Genomic DNA, 19,722 nt, shown 5'->3' with positions numbered 1-19,722 from the left:
TGGTTACAAGTCCCAAGAATTTACTAACCAGCTTGGTTTCACTCTTTGTTCTTACTAGTGTTTTGGTTTTTGCTTCTATTTCTTGCTGTGTTGTGTATTGTTGTCTATCTTCTATGTACCTGAGGGAAAAAAATCCTTAACGCTATATAAAGAGTGTGTTGTAGCCAGAATCCTCAGAGTAAGAAAGATTAAACTTCAGAAACTACCTTCACTACTAAATGAAACATTTGCAGTTGAAGGCTGTTCAGTCTAGGAAGTAAGTTGTTCAGTCTAGAAAGTAAGTTAAAAGTGCACATCAAGAAACCTTTCAAGTAACAGACTTGAAATATCTTGTAACCTTAAATATTTTTAAGCTTTATAAAAAGATATTTCTACTTTTTTTTCAAATGTTTTGTTTCATAAAGTTATCAGTCTGATACTTTATGTATCTATGTTAAGTTTCCCCACATGGAAACTGTTTTTGCTTCAAATGATAACTTGCAAACCTTCTACCATCTCTTACCACATAGGATGAGTTATGTTGGGAGGAAGAAACAATGAGCAGCTGCAAGCTGCTGCCTCTGTGTGGTGGTACCAGGAGTTGTGGTTCCAGTGGGATGTAGAGATGACTCTTGGCTTGCTTTTTAGGAAGCCTGGTTAAGAAAGGGACAAAATGGAACAAGTGGCCAGGTGCTTAGTTTTTCAAGTGGGAGTGCTGAACTTAAAGGTGTAGAAATTGAATATGCATCTGCCGTGTAAACAATTAACACGGCAGAACAAAAAATAAATTATGGTCATGTGAGTCTTATAATTAATTAGTAATTAACTTGCAAAGTTTGAAGTAGGCAGTGAGGAATTGTGGTGCTGAAAAAGAGACTGTAAGGCACTTAAGTCTTGGGGGATTTTATCTGTTGCTCCAAGATTTGGATGCGATGACATGTTATAAGAAAATAAGCATTTGCATGTTGTTGAAATTTGGCTGATCAAGTTGTAAAAATCTTGTTACATATCAAGGAATAAGCACTCACCCCCTTTACAAGCATAAAATTTGCTTACAACATGCTTTCTTGAAGTTTTTTATGATCACTTAAAAAGGCTGTAGAAGTCTTTTTGGGTATATTAAATGGATCTTTTTTTCCAGATTCAAAAAAGGACTGAGTAGATTTTTTTGAGATTCAGAAAAGCTGCCAGGAAATGACACTATGTCTTTTGGGGCCTTTTTGCGTACAAAAGTAGGAAGTCAAATTACTAGAAGTTGAAATGCTGTTTCAAAGATCCATCTGATATTAATTCAACTCTTTCGTGCACAAACACACTGGAAGTTTTTCTCTTAGCTTCCAAGGTAAGATGGAGAGAGGATTTTTTTGGGTCACAAGTTTGTGGCATTTTTGAACAGAAAGAAATTTACACCCTCCATTGGAGCTGGATACATTTAACAAAGCCATGAGGGGCTGGCCAAGGTAGCGAACTCCCAGGGGTGGAGGAAAGGAGGAGAATGCTTTATATAACTCTGAATTGTTCCAGATCAGAATTGACTGCAATAATGAAAGGAGTGTCCACACTAAAACCTTACAGAATACCTCGAGCGAAGGCAGCCGGCTGCGCGCAGGCAAGGAGCGGAACCCGAAGAAGGAGAAGACGGACAGCGCCGACGCTCAACAGCCGCTGGTGAACGGAGTCCCCTAAACTGCATAACTCTGAAGTCATATTTCCTATACTGTTTCAGTAATTCCTATTCCATGTTAGAGAAACTTGTTAGGCCAAAGACAAATAGTAGGCAAGATGGCGCAGGGCATGAAATGAACATATGTTCTCTGTTAGCCTTTTTTAACATCAACAGTATGCAGTTGTTTTCAGAATAAGAAGTTATTCAAATATTTGCATAAAAATACCTGAACTTCCGAAAATCGCTTCCAAGTACATATTGCAGTTCAAACGATGAAAGATTCTTTTTTGTTTGTTTTAAAAATACTGAGCTGTGCATTGGTAAACTTTCTGTTCCGTTGTACCATTTTAACACATCGGGTCAAATTCACTGCTCAATTTCAATTTTCAGAATAAATAGTGTTTGCAGTAATCAAATTGGCTTCTGTTTTCAATCTAACTTACCAGTTCTTCATGAAATGCTATGTCGTTTTATGTCCTGTGTCAGTTCACATTCTGGTCCACCTTTTTCAATATTTTGGTGGACCCTGAAATCTGTGTGATGTAACAATTGTCATTTTCATTAGCAAAAAAGTTGTATGATCTGTGCCTTTTTTATATCTTGGCAGGTAGGAATATTATATTTGGATGCAGAAATCAGGGAAGATGAGTTGGTAACACTAAATGTAAAATATATGTAGCAATCCTTGTCAGACGTTAGTACTTTATAGACAAGTGCATGCTTTCCATAATTTTTTCCTTACATAAACATTCAGTTAGGCAGTTATAAGAATAGGAAATTTATTTTGCACTGAAGATTTGGCAAATAGTGTTATTGAAAAAGGGGTGTAATTTTTTTCTTTGTAGGCAGTACAAAAGCTTTTTTTTTAAAAAAAAAAAATTTAAAAAAAAACTTTCCATTGTGGAAAACTAAAAAACTCATTGTTACTGAGGGAACAAGTGTAACATGTTCACAAGCTAGTAATGTGTGCCTGCTGTTTGGCCAGATGACCAGCCTAAAGCATTGATGGTTTTCATCCTCCCAAAATTTTTGAATTGCTTATTTTAATTTGGGGGCTATTTCAGGAGAGGTAGGAAGAAAGTCACCACATGTCATGCTCTGGCAAGTACAGATACAGTAGTCAAAACTATTGAAGGTTAAAACAAAAGTTCTTCATATTTTGAGCTGCAAGGTCCTAATTACCAGCCAATATGAAGGTGTCACAGAATTTGATCCAAAGTACAGCTGTACACCAGGGAAGGGTGGGAAGTGGTGGGATGAGCTGTGCTTTCTTTCATTTCTAATCACACATTAAGCTTACTGGGCACAACTGCATAAGGACCTTCATTTTTGTCCATTTTTATTCAGATTACTCCAGAAGGAGAGCCACTGTTTATGTACAGAATTGTACAAACTTGACCTTGCCTCTGATGTATTTTGTGAGTTTTGTTTCTTTGCTTTCTTCATTCTTTTTTTTCCTTGCATACAGGTGAGCATACTAAAACTGGCAACGAACTGCACAGGATTTAACAAATATAAAAATGTCTTAAAAAGTATTGCCAAACATTAATGTTGATTTCTAGTTATTTATTTTGGGAATGTATAGTATTTGAAAACAGAAATTGGTACCTTGCACACATCATCTGTAAGCTGTTTGGTTTAAAATACTGTAGATAATTAACCAAGGTAGACTGACCTTGTAATGTAACTGCTCTTGGGCAATATTCTCTGTACATATTAGCTACAACAGATTGGATTTTATGTTGACATTTGTTTGGTTATAGTGCAATATATTTTGTATGCAAGCAGTTTCAATAAAGTTTGATCTTCCTCTGCTAACTGATGTTGATGCAATCTTTATGAATGATTGCTTTAAAAAATCTCAGCTGACAGAAAGTAGAAAGTATTTCTTTGTTTAGACTTTAACTGTAGCCATTGTTTATTTACACATTTTAGAAAAGTCTCAAATATTACCAGTTTTCAAAAACACGGCACATAATGCTCAAGAAGACACAGTCTCCTCATGGAATGGTACAGTACCTGTTGAGTGGTCACACTTCATGCACTCATTCCTCACAATCAGTGCTTGAGTTCACTGAGGTGCTAACCCAGGTAAATGTGAAATCACTAAACCAGTCTGACTAATTGGCCGCATTCCATTTCCAAGTGGGTTTGGGGGTTATGACCTTTTGCAGTATTTGTGTACTTAACATATATCCCTTTCAGTTCGTATTCCAGTGGTTTAAATGTTACTGAGTTTCAGCAAATTAAACTGTGAATCTAAATGTACACTTTTATTTTGAAAAGTCATGTTGTTACAAAACTTGAAAGTGCAACAAATGTCTGATGCTTGAGTTCAGGTCCGTCCTATTGGTAACTATTATAAAGTATGGTCTAATGAATTAAAATTATTTTTAAAATAAAGTTCTTTGAAAGAGTGAGAGGTATTTGTGAATCATGCCAAAGTCTAAATTCAGTAGGGTTAAGCTCAAAGCCTTTGAATTAACAAATACAGAGTTTGTTTTTCTATTGTTCACTGAATGCATTTTTGTTAATGATGGTGGGGAGTTAAGATTTTCGGAGTTGTTATTAAGACTTCGTCAAGGAAAAAATCACTTTATTCAGCTTTTTTGAAGCAGATAAAAATCTCTTTATGAGCACTCACGAGTTCAAGAAGGTACTAGGTTTAGTTTCTCGAATACAGAAGTTATTTGAATCAGTTACCGATGAGCTTTTTCAGCCATTTTTTGTCTCTGATATCAAATATTGTGTGCCGTGCTTTATTTCCCCAGTCCAGGAAGGACACTGAGTGCTGTGAGTATGGTACTGAGTGTAGACCCTGCTTCTTCCTACAAGCACTTACTGTAAAAGGCAGCTTATTTTCCTGAACTGCAGTATGTTTCCCTGCAAAACCCTTCAGTTTTGAATATTAAAAGAGAAAAGCTTCCAGTGAGTATTCTTCAGTCACTTCAGGAACCCTGCTGCATAGTTCTCCTAAGTTCTCTGCTACTTTGCAAGAGAACATGAGTCTCAAATATTTTTATCCAGTGTATTTTTAAAGGTTTTGTGTATTTCCAGAAGCAGCAAGACTTGCAGTGGAATACCTGTGTTAAGGGGAGGGGGAGATGTGTTGCTGATTCTGGTGGCTGCTTAAAATTATTTTTTAAAAAGCAACAAAGCTGAGCTTGTTGTTTCCACAGTAGTGTGGCCTGAGCCTGCTCGTCGTTCACTTGAACTTAACAAAGATGCTAGTCAAAGAGACTTTTCCAGGCATACTCAAACCCATAAAACTTGGGGTGACTAGGACGTTTACACTGTTAAGGTATTAAGGCAGTTCAATATATGTTAGGAAAAGTGAGGTTAGACCTCCTGAGCTTAGTGTTCTGAATAGATTCCAGTTTGATCACAAGGTTTTTCCTTGCCAGAGGTTCATTAGACTTAAACGCAATGTGGGTTTCACATCATATTTTTATACTGTGATTTGCAGAAACAGCTCTGTACTCTTCTGAGTCTTTGACAGAGGACTGTGATCTTTTGCCTGCATCAGGGGATGAATCTGGTTTTCTACAAATAATTTTTTTAAAATGCATCGCACATCTGTCACTTGTGCTTTCACAGTTACAAAGGTCATTCATCTCAACCAGTTTGATAGAGAAATAATTGCTGTTAAACCCAGATGAGTCAGTTGCCATAATTACTCTTTTTTTTACATTGTTTAAAAATTGCTTTACAATAGACTTTAAAGCGGTAATTTTTGTGTGCTTTGAGTACTGTATGGAATTGGATAATAAGAAAGAGCAACAATCATAGGTAATTTTGTGTATCTACTGAAAATTCAGTAGGAGAAGATGTTTTCTTACGGTTTTGCACTGAATTTAAGAAACTGGTTTCCAATAAAAGCAGTTAATTTAAAGCAAAAAATGATCACATGTATGTAGTCTATAAATGCTAAGAACTGGACTGTTGCAGAAATGGTATAGCAAACATTTGGGGTGGTTTGGGATTTGGATGTGCTTTTTTGCCTGATGGATTCAGGCCAAGCCTCAGGCGTAGACTACAGCTACAGCAAGGGGAGTCAACAATCCTAAATGCAGTGGCAATTTTCTGTGACTTAGCAGTCTGAAAAGTCCCACGTCAGAAATGCATCACACTGTCTGGAGTGTTCCATGGGATAAATCAGCATGGAAAATCTCACTCTCATGTAGGTGATGCTTCAGAAAAGGAAGGCTTGTGGATCAGACATTTCCAAGTATCTCCTCATTGGTACTGCTGCGAGTGACTGAGTCTAGTCTGGGTGTAGAATGAAACAATGAAACTGAGGATACTGTGTAGTACTGCTTATTTTAGCAAGCTAATGCTGCATACAAATGAGGTTAAAGAGAGCCACCTTTTAAACTCATGCAATTAACTGAAATGAGGGGAAAAAAACATGCATGTGAATATTAGTTTTTTCAGGCTCACTTGTCAGTTCAGATGGCTGTTCTAGCAAACTGCAACTGCTTTAGGCAGCCCATCCATTTGGAGAACTGCTGATTTGATGGCATCTGCACTTTAGGCTTCTGTATATTTTAAAAACACTGCTCCTAGTCTATTCAGAGCCTTTCCTTAATAAACGGAATGGAAGTGGTAGAATTCTAGAAGGTCTGGGTTGGAAGGGACCTTAAAGATCATCTAGTTCCAACCTCTGCCTTGGGCAGGGGCATCTTATAGACCAAGTTGCCCAGAGCTCTATCCAACCTGGCCTGGAATACTTCCAGGCACAGGGCATCTACAGCTTCTCTGGGCAACCTTCATTGTAAAAAACTTCATCTTTATATCTAGTCTAAACTGAAAGTCTCTTTAATTTGAAACTGTTACCCTTTGTCCTTCTGCATAGGCCCTGCTAAAAAGTCTTCCCTATCTTTCTCGTGTAGCCCCTTTAGGTACTGGAAGGGGCCTTAATGTGTCCCCAGAGCCTTCTCGAGGCTGAACAACCCCAGGTCTCACAGCTTCTTCACAGCAGAGCTGTTCCAGGCCTCTGGTCACCTTCATGGCCCTCTGGACAAGCTTGAAAAGGTTCATGTCCATCATATGAGGGAACTTACGGTTAAACTCCAGCCAGCAACACCACATAGCTGCTCACTCACTCAGTGCCCTCTTCCCCCTCCACCCTCCCAGTGGGGATGGGAATCAGGGGAAACAAAAGAGTAAAAATTGTGGGTTGATACAAGAATAGTTTAGTAATTGAAAGACAGTAGAATATAGTAACAGTAATGAAAAGGAGCAAGTGAGATGAAATCCAAGAGGAACAAGAGATGCAGAATACAATTGCTCAATACACTGACCAGTGCTCAGCCCATCCCTGGGCAGTGTTCGGCATCTCTCTGCCAGTTCCTGCAGTTTATATACTGGGAATGATGTGCCATGGTGTGGAATATCTCTCTGGCCAGTCCAGGTTGGCTGTCCTGGCCATATTCCCTCCTGGCTTCTGGTGCACCTGCCCCCTGCCAGAGCATGGGAACTCAAAAGTCCTTGATTGAGACCAAGAACTGCTTAGCAACAACTGAACATTGGTGTGTTTTCAACATTATTCTCATCCTAAGTCCAAGGCACAGCACCGTACCAGCTACAAAGAAGAAAATTTAACTCTATCCCAGCTGAAATCAGGCCAGATCTCCAGAGCTGGTTGCAGAGTGGAGCAGAGGGGCAGAATCACCTCCCGTGACCTGGTGGCCATGTTCCCTTTGATGCAGCCCAGGATGGGGTTGGCTTTCCGGGTCTAAGAAAGATATGTGTCAGATTTGTGTTTCAAGTGTGCAAATATTTGGTGAAGCAATGGTGCGATGCTCTTACCTAATTAATTCAGCTTAGTGAGAAGCTCTAACTTAAGCATTCTGACCAAACTTTTATTTGAGAGGAGTGTATTTTGATCTCTTATCTATTACCCAGTTTGCACAATTAGGTGATGTTTCTGTATTGTACACTGGAGTGTAACTGGTAAAAGTATAAACTTGTTTTTAACTTGGTCAATTAGAAGACTTGAGAGGCTTTCCTAACAGTCTCAGCAGGGGCTGATTTTTCCCCAAACACATTTGAGTTTTTTCTGGCCCCTCTGTTGGTCCATCCTGTTCCATGCACCTGAACACGGGGTGGTCACTGTGACATGCTTTGGTTCCACGGTTGTTGGGGCAGTCTGCAGTTGCTGCACCCTGGGGAGCTGCTCGTGCCCTGCTCCAACAGGGCTGGAGGAGACAGCAAAAGAAGTAAGTAATGGCAAGAACAAGAATTTTCTCTTTATCTTATTTTCCTTCTCCCTTGTTTTCCCAATTTATCATGAGTGGTATTAGATTTTAGTAAGTCTCTTGGAAAACCTGATTCCTGTCCTCTTAAGAAATAATTTCACATTACCAAAGTACTTTCTCCATGGGACAGAACATGTGTGTATATTCCTCTATAGCACGAGTGCATCCAAGGGCAGGGAAGCTTTCCTCACTGAGCAGCAGGAGTGCAGGAAGAGCTGACCCTTCAAAGGGCAATGTCCGTGTGAAATGCTGTCAGTCTTTTCCCGGTACAAAAAATGGGGTTCTCCCCTCACCAACACTAATAAATTGTCTCTAGGTTTAAGCTATCTTTACAACTAAGTGGTAAAAATCAAAAAAAGACCTTTTTAGGGTAAAACAGGAGGGGCAGGCAAAGTGAAATACAGCATCTGGGAAAGCAGTCATCAGGGGCTGCTTGGGGTTACAAAACTCAGCTTAAACCTGCTGTTAAATTACTATGAATCACATGGGGATTTCTAGAAGTATTTTGTCCATAATAGCATTTTGAACCACCTTTTGAAAATGTTATCCAAAGCACTTCATATGCTCCAAATGAAAAAGAGTGAAGAATTCAATGAGCTAAACTAGAATTCAGCTTTAAGCTTTCAAAAATTATTCATTCTTCACTCTTGATTTTGTTCATTAAACTTGGGTTAAAATTTTTAGCTAAAAATTGTCTTTTTAAGTTCCAGGTGTCCAGCTCTGGGACTCTTCAGAAAGATAGTTTTTTGGCTAGTCTCTGTTAACAAGATGCCTTCCTTTAGACTTTCTTTAAATGAGTAATTTCTTCAATATCATTTATTGCCAATATATACACATATATTTTCAATGGGTTTTGGCCTCCTCTTTCTTGCAAAAAAAGGCACTCCTGCTCTGTGCAGCAGTCAACTCTGAGGTTTGCTCCAACCCATAAATACGAAGTTAGGATGAATAATTTGTTTTATGCAGGACCCTATACCCACTATTACTCTTGGTTTTATTGCAGTAATGCTGCCCTTTGGCACCCGTCGAGCGTGGGTCTTCATGGTCCTGCTCCTGCTTTGTAGCATCCATTCACGTGAGTATTGCAAGGACAAAAGCATTGTCAAAGAAGGAGCAAGTACATTTACTAGCAAGAAATTTGCAGGTTTTGTTGTCTTGGACTGGAAAATACAGAGAAATATTACAAGCAATTACTTCAGATTGGATTGCTCAGTTCTGAGACCTAAATAGGGCAAAAAAATTTTTCCTACAACTGTAGTTCCCATTTCCCTCTGTGCACCTCTACAAGAAATACATGCTGTTTATTTCATCCCTGGCAGTGCAACTTGCATTTATTTTACAGTTGATGATAGATTTTTCTATTTTTTTCCCCAATTATAGGTTCTCCTTTTTTTCCTCCACCTCGACTTCTTTTTTAGCATTCTATTAAAGGTGTTCTTACAGTCTGTTGAGAATTGATGTATTTGCTTACTACAGCAGATGACTCAAAGTAATTAGAAAGGTTTTTATCTGATAACTTGCACTCACAACAGAAGTTGTTTGGTCATCTGACACATGTATAAAGGATCAGTCCAAACATGTTTGCACTTGATCCTTAATGCATTGAGAAACCAGACCTCTGAGCCTTTTCATCTCTTAGTGAAAGGCTGGCAGTTGCTGTGTCGTTGCAAAAGGCTTCCAGGGTGGGTGTGAGCTCTGACATAGATACAAACGTCTAAGTACAGCAATGGCCATTAAACCTGGGTATATGGCTCATGTCTCTTTAAACCCTCATATGAGAGACTAATGTGTAGGGCAGCCATGGTTTTCAGATAAATCTTACCAAACTGAATTTTGGAAACCTCATCTCATGAACTTCCTATGAAGTCATTACAAAGTCTTCAAAATGTTCTGTTCTGTCCTGTTTACCAGCAAGGAGAGAGGCCCCATGACATAGCTGTCAGTGTGAGCTTGGGTGGTCACATTTCTGTCACACGATAGTTTCAGATTCTCTATTTTGACATTACCTTCAGTTCTCTCTACTCTGTTCTTCTTTTTCCCGAGGGAGTTTTGTATGGCACAGAAGAGGCAAGTTGTGCCCCAGGACAAGCAGGGAATTTATGCTCCTGATGCTGTTAGCTGAAGAATTATCCAAAAGATTGAAGCTGTTCAATACCTTAGTTTTTGGTTAGGCTGTGACCTCACTTCTCTTCACAAGGAAGTCTAACACCACGAAATGGCTTTCAGCAGACTCCATCACTGAAAGCTATTAAAGTGGTGATGGTTTAAATTTCTCTCACGGAGGGAAAAAGGGCAAGCAGGTGGGAATACTGGGTCTCTTTTTTCCCCCTCCTTGGGGAGTGGTTGATTGCCAGTGGAGTCCTACTGTGATTTGCACTTTTGGTTTAATGAAAAAGAGATGTAGGGAGGCAGGAAGGTTTACTGATGCTATATTTTTTTAGAATAGTGTAAATGAAAGGTGATTGGGAAGTCCCAGAGTAAGAAATCAGTAGCTTTTTTGTAAACAGTGCAGTTCCTCTATATTTAGGGATGTTTTGCTCTTTTCTGTGCAACTGCAGTAGGTCACTGTCTGAAATAAGATGCTGGGATAGATGCATGTTTGTGTGCATGTGTCTGATAAAGGTGCCTTTCACCGTTTTTCTGTGTTTTAACTGGGGTCTGATCTTTATCTAAAAAGCTGAAAGTTCTGCTCATGTGCATAGGAGAAATATAACTATAGATACAGCAAAGCATTTTCATGTCACCTGCGCCTCATAGGTGAGCAGCAGGGCTTTTTATCCTTGACAATTTCCACCTGAATGGATTCTTTAATTTAAATTTTACAGCTTTAGTTCTTTACTCATTGTGGTTCATGAAGCAATTTAAAGCAATATAAGTGAATACAACAGAAAGACATCTGTGCTTAACCTTGCTAGCCATCAGTAGACACAGTTCCTGATGACTGTAAATGCCTTCCTAATGAGTGATAATCAGTATGAAAATGTCATTGCTTTAATTAATTATGGATAGTTTTGATGGTAATGAGCTAATCATTATGAACCTTCAGTTCTTGCAGCACCGATTCAGACTGGTTCAGAACAGAGTGGAGAGGCACCCAGCAAACCTAACATGACAATGAAAGGTGTATTTGAATCTTTCTTAAGCTTCTTCAGGCCAATGAGTAAGTGTCACTTCACCACTGCAGCATTGTTTTTCTCTTCCCTTCCCACTTGTGTCTCATTTCCAGTCCACCCTCCCTCCCCTACCTGTCAGCATTTAATGTGTTTAAAACCCTCGGTCTAATACTGTAACAATCACTAGAGCTCTTGAAAATGGGATTGCTAAGTGCCTCTTTGGAACAATCAAAGATTTGTTTGCATTCCTACCCTCCTGCAAAACCCTCCATCACCACTGATGTGACTGTGCTGGAAAATGCTGAAATTATGCTGAAAGTTTGACATAAGATCCACCATGCTTAGCTTTGTTGTATCTTATCTGACCGAGTTTTCTAGTCTTCCCACATGCACGCAGAGAGAAAAGAGAATTTGGCACAGCCTAAATGAGAGAAGGATTTTGTCCCACATGGGTGTCTCTCCCACTTCTTCTGGCTAAGGAAGGCTTCAGGCCTGTTAGTTTAGAATGATCCACTCACCTTTGGACTGCTGAAGTTAAATTACAAGAACTACATTATTTCATAAAATTATTGAGATGGAAATCACAACACTAATTTGCTAATATCAAAAAGAAAGATCATCTTTATGAGTACAGAAATGATTTGTTATATATAAAAACTGCCAGCCTGGTTCCATAACCAGACCACAGACCAATAGGAAGGAGAAGCAGAAATGCTACTTTTCACTTGATATGTTTCTGCATTAATATCAGTGTGCCTCCACCACTATTGCTCACATGTAGCCCTAAGTAAACACAGAGGACTGGTGAAGATCCTGATCCCCCCATTTAACAAACTCAGTTTGGCTACCAGTAATGTCTCTGATAAATGTAAGACTGACAAGACCACCAGTCCTGGGGGCATTGTTGGAACCAAACAATGCTTTGCAGTTGCTGTATAACATAAGGGATGTGATATGATGTTTTATAGGAATCAAATATTCAGAGACATCTACTGTTTATAACTATCCTACACATTTAAGCCATTCCCACAGAGTATCTCATGATTATCAATAAATCTGGTAATAAATAGAATATCTCAAAAATTGCTAAAATACATTGTTCAATAACTGGATTGGATGTTGTGGGGGGTTTTTCCTATCAGCTGATTTTCAGCTGCTTGTAGAAACAAATAATAACTGTCAAACAAAGATGGTTAATTGCAATATAGTCCTTCAGGAAAAAAAAAAAAAGAGCCTTAAATTTCTGGTGTTTTTTTAATTAGAAACAGTACAGTCAGAAAATTTAATTTGTCTTTTTCACTTACTTTACAAACCTAAGTACAATAAAGTGGCACAACGGTGTTTAGATTCAGCTTTGTAATAGATTCTTACAGAAAAAAGCAAATTACTAAAGATTTTCTATGACGTGATTTAGCTCTTCTGCTAATTTCAATATAAAAATTGGTTAGGTTTTGGGAAAGAACATACGTGAACGTCGGTGATGCTGTTTTCTGGCAGATTTAATTAATCAAAACATGCTAGAGACACCAAAGTGATGGCTTCCTTCTGTTTCACATTGCTCCCAGGATAGACACCTTACCTAATTTATTCTTTTTTTTTCTTTTTAAAGCTTGCCGCCTCAGCAACGAGCGACTCCTAACTCCATGTCCTGTAGAAGGCCGGAATATGTCTGAATGCTCAAAAAATCACTGCTGTCCTTTCAAAATTGGGCAGGATGAGCAGTGCTACATGCCAGTGAGAGACGGTGAGTGTGCTGCTCTGGGCTACTGCCTCCTGACAAATCCTGCTCCTGGTCACACAATACAGTTCTTGCTGCTGTTTATACCTTCAGCTTTTCAGGACACCCCTCTCTTTAAAGTAATTGTAAGCTTGCATGCATTTCTTCATCTATAGTAATAAAGGAATCAATTAATTGGTAGAAAATTTTCTAGATATCTTGGCAAGCAAAGAACAAGTGCTATATGAATAAATATAGTCACGTATGTCAGTACAAAGAATGAAGTAAAGGCTTTGTTTGTGGAAAGTGGGAGTTCATCCAAAGTAGTAACTCCATTAAAGTGCTGTGAAGAAAAGTGAAGGAACTGGATGTATTTTACAAGGTGAAGAGGAGGCTGATTGGCTATTTAATAGCTGCTGAACTGTGTAGAAGAGAAGTTACTAAGATGAGAGTCACAAATTCTTCCTGGAAGAACCAGATGATTTAACAAGTGGGAATTGCCACTGACTGATGCTTGGGAAGTTTAGTTCAGACATTAGGGCAAAAAAGTTCATCAGAAAGGGGATGAAGTCTCCAACCTTGGAGGTTTTCAAGACTTGGATATAACAGGACACAACTCACTTGATCTCATATTGGTAGTAGCCGTGCTTCAAGAGGAAGATTCATCTACTTGACCTGTGGAATTCTCTTACAAACAAAACGTCAGTGGTTCTGTGTTGTCAAGTTACAGCCTTAACATTACATTTTACCTCCTTTTTTTCCTTTAAGCATCAACTTGGTGGGCATGATTTTTTTTTTCTCATATGAAGGAATGCAAAAAAGTATTTTTTGTAGACCTATCTTTGCTTATAACTCCATGGTTGTCTTTGGTCTACTGAAAGGGTTCTATCAAACCTCAATTTTTATCATAAATTTTTCCTGTTTGTATAGCTTTCTAGAAACAGTTGTTTCTTTTCATGGTGAGGTTGCTTCAACAAACTGAAAAAAGCAAATAATTTAGAGATGTTTTATTGGAGAGAGAATTATTGGGTGTGGAAAGGACCTCTCACAACCATAGAGTTAATCCTCCCTATTCTACCAAAATCAGCTGCAACAGGTTTGCCAGGGACTGTGTCCAGTCAAATTTTGAATTTCTCCAAGGACAGCCAACCAACAATGTAGGAAGAGTTTTCAGACACAAGCAGTCTTGCCAAACATGGATGTTAAGTTAGTAAAAAGAAACCATAATGTAGAATTTAATTATTTAGTTCTTCCTGGTATTATTCAGCATAGTTCCATTGATTTCAGAGGTAATACCCCAATTTTTAGCAAGAGACAACTTAATACAAATATAAAACCCCAAGGTTACTTGTCAGCTAACATGAATTCACTTTCTCTTGTTTGTGCTTCTTCAGGAGCAAGCTGAGGTCAGGATAAGACTTTGAAATTTTTCTTGTGCTTGAGCAGCTCCACATTCCAGTGCTGGGGCACATGTAGCTGCTACTAGCTAGATAATTTTTGATTGAAGAAAGTATTATCCAGTGTGATGCCATCAGAATCTGTTAGTTAGTTAGGGGCGTATGACAGAAATTAAATGTTTTAATAACATTCATTCCCAGCTTGGGCCTTTATATTAAGTATAAAAGACACTTCACTACAGCAAGAAGAAAAGCTGTACAGTGAAAATTATAGCTTGTCTGCTCATTTTTTTAAGATACATACTCAAGCAAATTTTAAAATTAAATATGCTTACTCAGCTGTGACTGCTTGATTCCTCATTCCAGTTAGGCTTTGATTGGTTGGACATCAATATCAAGGGCTGACTATTTTACAGAATTATTTGTTCATAGATTAATGAGCTCCGTGAATGCTCCTGGATGTACAGCATATGTCCAAAGAAAATGCAAACACTTACTGTTTGCCTTGTAGCAATCTGTTGACAAAACAGAAGCACTTAGCAGATATTAAACTCATGGCAGTTGTGCTTGTAAGCTGGTCACAGGCTGCATACTGAATGGTTCTTCTCGTTGGCAGGTTTGTCTTGAATTTCACTAGGAATAAAATAAGGCCTTAAGAAAATGCTAGAAAAGCTATGAACTGAAGTAGATAAACAGAATTCATTTGAAAGATTTTGTCTCCATTCTTAAAGCAGCTGCTAAGGGACTTTGATTGTTTTTCTTCACTGTTATGTATTACCCCCACTCAACCCTGCCCTGTGTCCTGGGTTCACTCAAACCCTGCTTGCCTCTGAAACTAAACAAACACTTCTGTTTTTCAAACTCAAGTGAAATTTGAGACTGGTTCTTTCTCATCTGAACTCATTTCTAACACCTACTTTTTTGCCGTTTTGCTGCTGAATTATGGAATCATTTAGGTTAGAAAAGACCCTTGTGATCATTGAGTCCAAATTTAAATTCATCTGAGAGATGGCAATTTTCCTTGGCATTTACTAAAGTCTTCAGGTATGAGTGTGTCTTAAGGTGTGAGTGCTGTCAGAGCTTTGCTGACAAATCATCTGTCTGAGCTAAGTAGCAACATGGCTGTGACTTCATGGCAGTAAAGATGTCTGTCTTAGAGGCTGATTCTGTCACCTGACCCTCAGTGCCTGTATCAGAATTATTCAGAACTAATGCAAACTTCTGCTGCCTCTACAGATGTGCAGCTGGCCATTCGAGTGGTTTTGCTTGCCGGAGGAGGATTTTTGATTTTGGGGTTTCTACCAATCTGTTGCTGTGCCTTTTTGCAGAGAAGGTAAGTGTTAGAGCAGACCAGATTTATGAATTACTGTTTCTAAATGGTGAAAATATGGAGAACTGACATCTTTGAAGTAGGTGAGGGGAGAAAAGATTGGGGAAAAAAAGGGCAGGAAACTAATGTTCAAACATAAAAGATGAGTCCTTCTGTTTTGAAGCTACATAAAACAGAGAGTCAATTTGTCTTAAGGAAAAAAAAGGTTATTTAATGCCCCAGTACTCTTTCTAAAGACCTGGATATAAAAGACTTGGACTTAATCTTACTTCACTTGCTTGGAAAGTTGCACGTCAAACACGAAAGCAGACCCCTCCAGGATAGACCTGGAGTTCTGCAGTAAGACAAGGAAGGGAAGAACAAAGTATGAGACCTGAATAGAGTAAGAGAGATGAGCTGGGAGTTGGGAATTAATTTTCTCTAATGCTTCTAACATGCAGTGTGGGGTTTTTAATGTATAGGGCACATTACAGCCTATGAGCTGCAAGCAGTTTAGTGTTTGATACTGTGAAGAGTTTCAGCATGTGTATGTGTTCTCAGGATACAGGGAAAATGGAAACTCCACAACATCAAGGTCATTAAACTGATGGAATGAATTAACATAACTATGCTTTATTCTGCTTGGGTAGTAGTTCATATTGAATGGCTGGTGCTACAACTTGGTTAATATGACAGAATTGTCTTTTTAGTGAAGATTTTTCCCTCCAAGTGTTAAACTTTTGCTCTGCTAAGACATAGTAGTCTGTGTGGGATCATATACTTGCATGTATACACACACACGTAGACTTTACTAATGAGGCTGCTTAGCAGATGGCTGTTTGCTGTGGAGTCCCACATTTTGACAAAACCTGCTGTGAAAATCTCCACATTACATCTTACACTGTGCTCAACAGCTGATGCTCAGCATACAGATAGCTGCACTGAGTCATCAGTGACTCTGAAAACAGGAGGCAAAGAATCAACATGAAATTATCATAAATTTTCTGGAAAATGAATTAATATGTGTTCGTTTTGGGAGAATTCACATTAATGTTTAAATGATCATTTCTGTGTTTTTTCATAGCCAGTGAAACTAGGAATTTTGCTCTTCTGCTATGACTTGGTTTTTTGCTTTGTTTTTTAATGCAGTAATTAACCAGATGCTAAATGGTTTAGATTTCCAACATCATATATTTGAGTTCTGGGAAAGGTGCAAACCAATCTCACTGTAACTTTAAGTTTTAACAGTTTTAGAGACAGTTGATAGAGCTTTGAAAAACATTCCTTTAATAAGCCAAAAACCTTCTCTTTGGATACAAATTCTTTTGTTTTCAACATTCTACAGTCATTGTTGAGAGTCCTATGTACAGTGCCAAATCTGTACTGTAACTGGTGTGCACAAAAGTGAAAATTGTTCTCTAGAGTTATGAAAAAAAAATAAGAGAACTTTTGCTGATGAAATTTGGGATAATTGTTTAACTCCACTTTGACTCTTCTAAAGTAAATTACAAGGTTTCTATACCATGGCTGAACAAAGAACATGTAGGAGCATGGAATTCCTGTAAAATTGATAGAGGGAGCTGAGTACTCCTCTCCTTGCCACACTTGATCAACTCTAGTAATTTCCCAAGCCAATGAGGCTTTGTTACTTTCCACATCCCCATGGACAAACTGTTTGCCTCCTTCCAATGGTGTTTTTCATGCAGGAAGCAGAATCTACACGTCTGTTCCCTGCCAACTGCCAATTTCCCTTGTGTGCTATCAACACAGTACCTCCTGTCTAGAGCTGTGCTCTGATACCTTTGCTGTGTCCTTAAATGTGCCAGTCTACCTTATTCCTCTCAGTTTTGTTAGTCTGCTTTAAGAACCACATGCAAGGACAGGTTAAAACACTAAAGGTTAGAAAAATGCAGGTGCACTTAAATAGCGCTAATTTTGAATGATATTGTGTTGATTTTAAAAATAGAATTAGAAAAGTGTTCATTCCTGCCCAATCCCTAGTACAGCTGCGGCAAGCAGCCCACAGAATTTTGTTGAGTTCTTACTGGGGAAAATTCTGGTTGTGGTTGCACTGTCTCCCCATCCTTGCCTGCTGGGGATGAGACGAGCAACCCTGTGCAGGAGATCCTCTCCCAGGAGGAGCTGGGCAGCAAGGGGAGCCCCAGGCCTGCGTGTGCCTTGTGTGGACTGGGCAGTGCTGGGTTAATGGTTGAGACTGATGATCTTAAAGGTATTTTCAATCCCAAATTATTCCCTGAATCAGAAGGTGAAATTCATGAAGAAAATGTAAGAAATGGGAAAAGCACAGAAATGTTTTTCCTCACCTTTATCTTTCTTCTGGTGATGAGTCTTATGGTGGTCCCTGAGGTCAACTATAGCTTTGTGAGTTTTTTCACTGGAGCTAGGATTTCATGGCTGAAGTCTAGGTGACCTTCTCTAAATTCCTACGTTGGAAGTCAACCAATTTCAGCTGTTTTAATATGTTGCAGTCCGTGTATCAATCCTTTACAAAGGATAAGCAAAAAAGTACAGAAAATTGCACGGGAAAAAAGAGCACGTGGGAAAAAGACTCATGATGAAGAGATTCATCGCCATTTACTGGACTGACTTAAGAAAGAACCAAAAGGACAAGAAAAAAAAGAAGGTAAACTAACTTTGGGGTATTCTTTTGTTCTAAGTTTAGGGTTGTTCTGTTGAGTCTGTGTAGAATACTAAAGATATGCACTACCCAATACCTGCTGCCTCCCAGTGCAGTAGACATTGTCCAAAGGCACTGCTTGTCAGGGATCACCTTCAGGGATCACCTTTCTGTTGTGGGAGAAGTAATGAGTTTGCAAGAATTTGATTGCTGTCCTGGGCTGCCAGCTGACAGCAGAGCCATGGACAGTCTGAGGTTAAAGCCCTCTGCCACTTCAGTGTTCCTTATGTCATGTGCAAATTGTTGCATGAGAAAGTGGAAAAGCAATGGGTTTGCTGCTTTCAGGAGAGGCAGGTCCATTTACAGACATTGAACAGCCTGTCTTTCCGTATGGATAGGGGTGCTTTTTAGCTGAAGCATTCCCATAGCTCCACATCTTGGCATTCTTGGCATTCTTCCTGAATGCTGAAGAGCAATTGACTACTGAAATAAATGTAATTTGAGAGTGAAATGCTATTTACTTCATGTGACCATGCCAAACTATAGCCCACTGAACGTCACAATGAAATAAAAAAGTGTCAGGGAGGTCATTAGACAACAAGGAAATATTTCAGGGATAGTATTGATCTGGCAGAAATGTAAAGGTGTCCCTAAATCGAGTTATACTCATGTTTGGGATTTTTTTTCTCCCTTTGGTGTATAGGAACAACCACCTGATCCTGAAGATCAAACAGAAGACACCAGGATTATTTGACTATCTCCCAGAAAATGACACGTTTTGTTTTAGCACTGAAGTAATACAAAGTTGTTAACCCTTGATAATACTATTGATTTTGCAGTAAAAGTTTTTCATTCTAGTTTCTTGCACTTGTTCCATACCTCCTGTACAAAAAAACCACTGGTAACACTGAAAGGCAAACTGCTTATGGCAACCCCTGAATAGTAAAGTCAGTGTTCCTTTCACAGAGTAGCATCCCTGTGGAGGGATATAAAGACACCAGTTATGTGCCAAACTCAGCTTAGGGGTCAGTCTTAGAAAAAGATTAAGGGAGTGTTGTCACTCATTAAATTGGAGAGAGGAAGCTTGCTCTGGTTCTGTATTGGATGGCCCCGTAGTACAGTAGTGCTACTCTTGCTGAGGAGAACAGCCAGTTCTTTACCAGGCTACAGAGGATTTGGGAAATCTGTTGTTGGGCAATTGCTTTAAAGATATGCTTGGCAAAAATGCAAAGTACTTAAGGAAACTGCGGGAGTGTTGTCTCTGGAGTTGTTCTCTCCGCTGGGTATCGCTGCACCACACAACTTTTTTTGATCTTAGGATGACCTGTCTCCCAAAGTAGGTGATTCCAAAATGCAATTTCTCTTCCATTTCCCCATAGTGTAACAAAAATAAAAGAAACAAATGTGTAACACTTTTCAACAGCTGAGTGCAGAGTGAGTAGGTAAAATAATGTCAGTAGAAGTCAGTATCACCCACAGTAACGCAATCGCTTGTCATAGTTCTTTGGAACTGTGAAGTCCATGTAGCAGAATTTCCAAGAGCTACAACTGGCAGGAATGGAGACTTGGTCCTAAGCTGTAGTGTAAATATTATGAGGGATTCTTAGAAACTGTACTTTCAGATTCCCTGTTTAAAACATTTT

The 19,722-nt window shown here is 38.9% G+C and overlaps 2 protein-coding genes across 7 annotated transcripts in view; both read left to right on the top strand.

The window, feature by feature from the left end:
* Positions 1 to 4,065, top strand: part of FMR1 (fragile X mental retardation 1) — a 29,572-nt gene extending 25,507 nt beyond the window's left edge. For 4 of the 6 annotated variants that reach the window (XM_017737588.1, XM_008636158.2, XM_017737589.1 and 1 more), the window contains exon 15: positions 1,504 to 4,063. In XM_017737588.1, coding sequence (XP_017593077.1) covers positions 1,504 to 1,665 — 162 coding nt within the window. In that variant the 3' untranslated portion in view covers positions 1,666 to 4,063. Of the gene's footprint in view, positions 1 to 1,503 lie in introns of all 6 variants that reach the window. The other 2 variants (XM_008636159.2, XM_017737590.1) reach the window with 2 other exon arrangements.
* Positions 4,066 to 7,810: 3,745 nt separating this feature from the next.
* LOC108447467 (fragile X mental retardation 1 neighbor protein-like) lies at positions 7,811 to 18,888 on the top strand. Its single transcript, XM_017737536.1, has 7 exons — positions 7,811 to 7,866; positions 8,909 to 8,980; positions 10,952 to 11,065; positions 12,628 to 12,762; positions 15,369 to 15,465; positions 17,931 to 18,085; positions 18,783 to 18,888. Exons 2-6 carry the CDS (start codon positions 8,911 to 8,913, stop codon positions 18,046 to 18,048), a joined length of 534 nt encoding a protein of 177 aa, XP_017593025.1. The 5' UTR covers positions 7,811 to 7,866; positions 8,909 to 8,910; the 3' UTR covers positions 18,049 to 18,085; positions 18,783 to 18,888.
* The last annotated feature ends 834 nt before the right edge of the window (positions 18,889 to 19,722 follow it).

Source organism: Corvus brachyrhynchos, unplaced genomic scaffold, assembly GCF_000691975.1.
Source record: "Corvus brachyrhynchos isolate BGI_N302 unplaced genomic scaffold, ASM69197v1 scaffold346, whole genome shotgun sequence".
Classification (NCBI taxonomy): Eukaryota; Metazoa; Chordata; class Aves; order Passeriformes; family Corvidae; genus Corvus; species Corvus brachyrhynchos.
The sequence above is the reverse complement of the archived record's forward strand: the minus strand, read 5'-3'. Positions and strand labels throughout refer to the sequence as shown.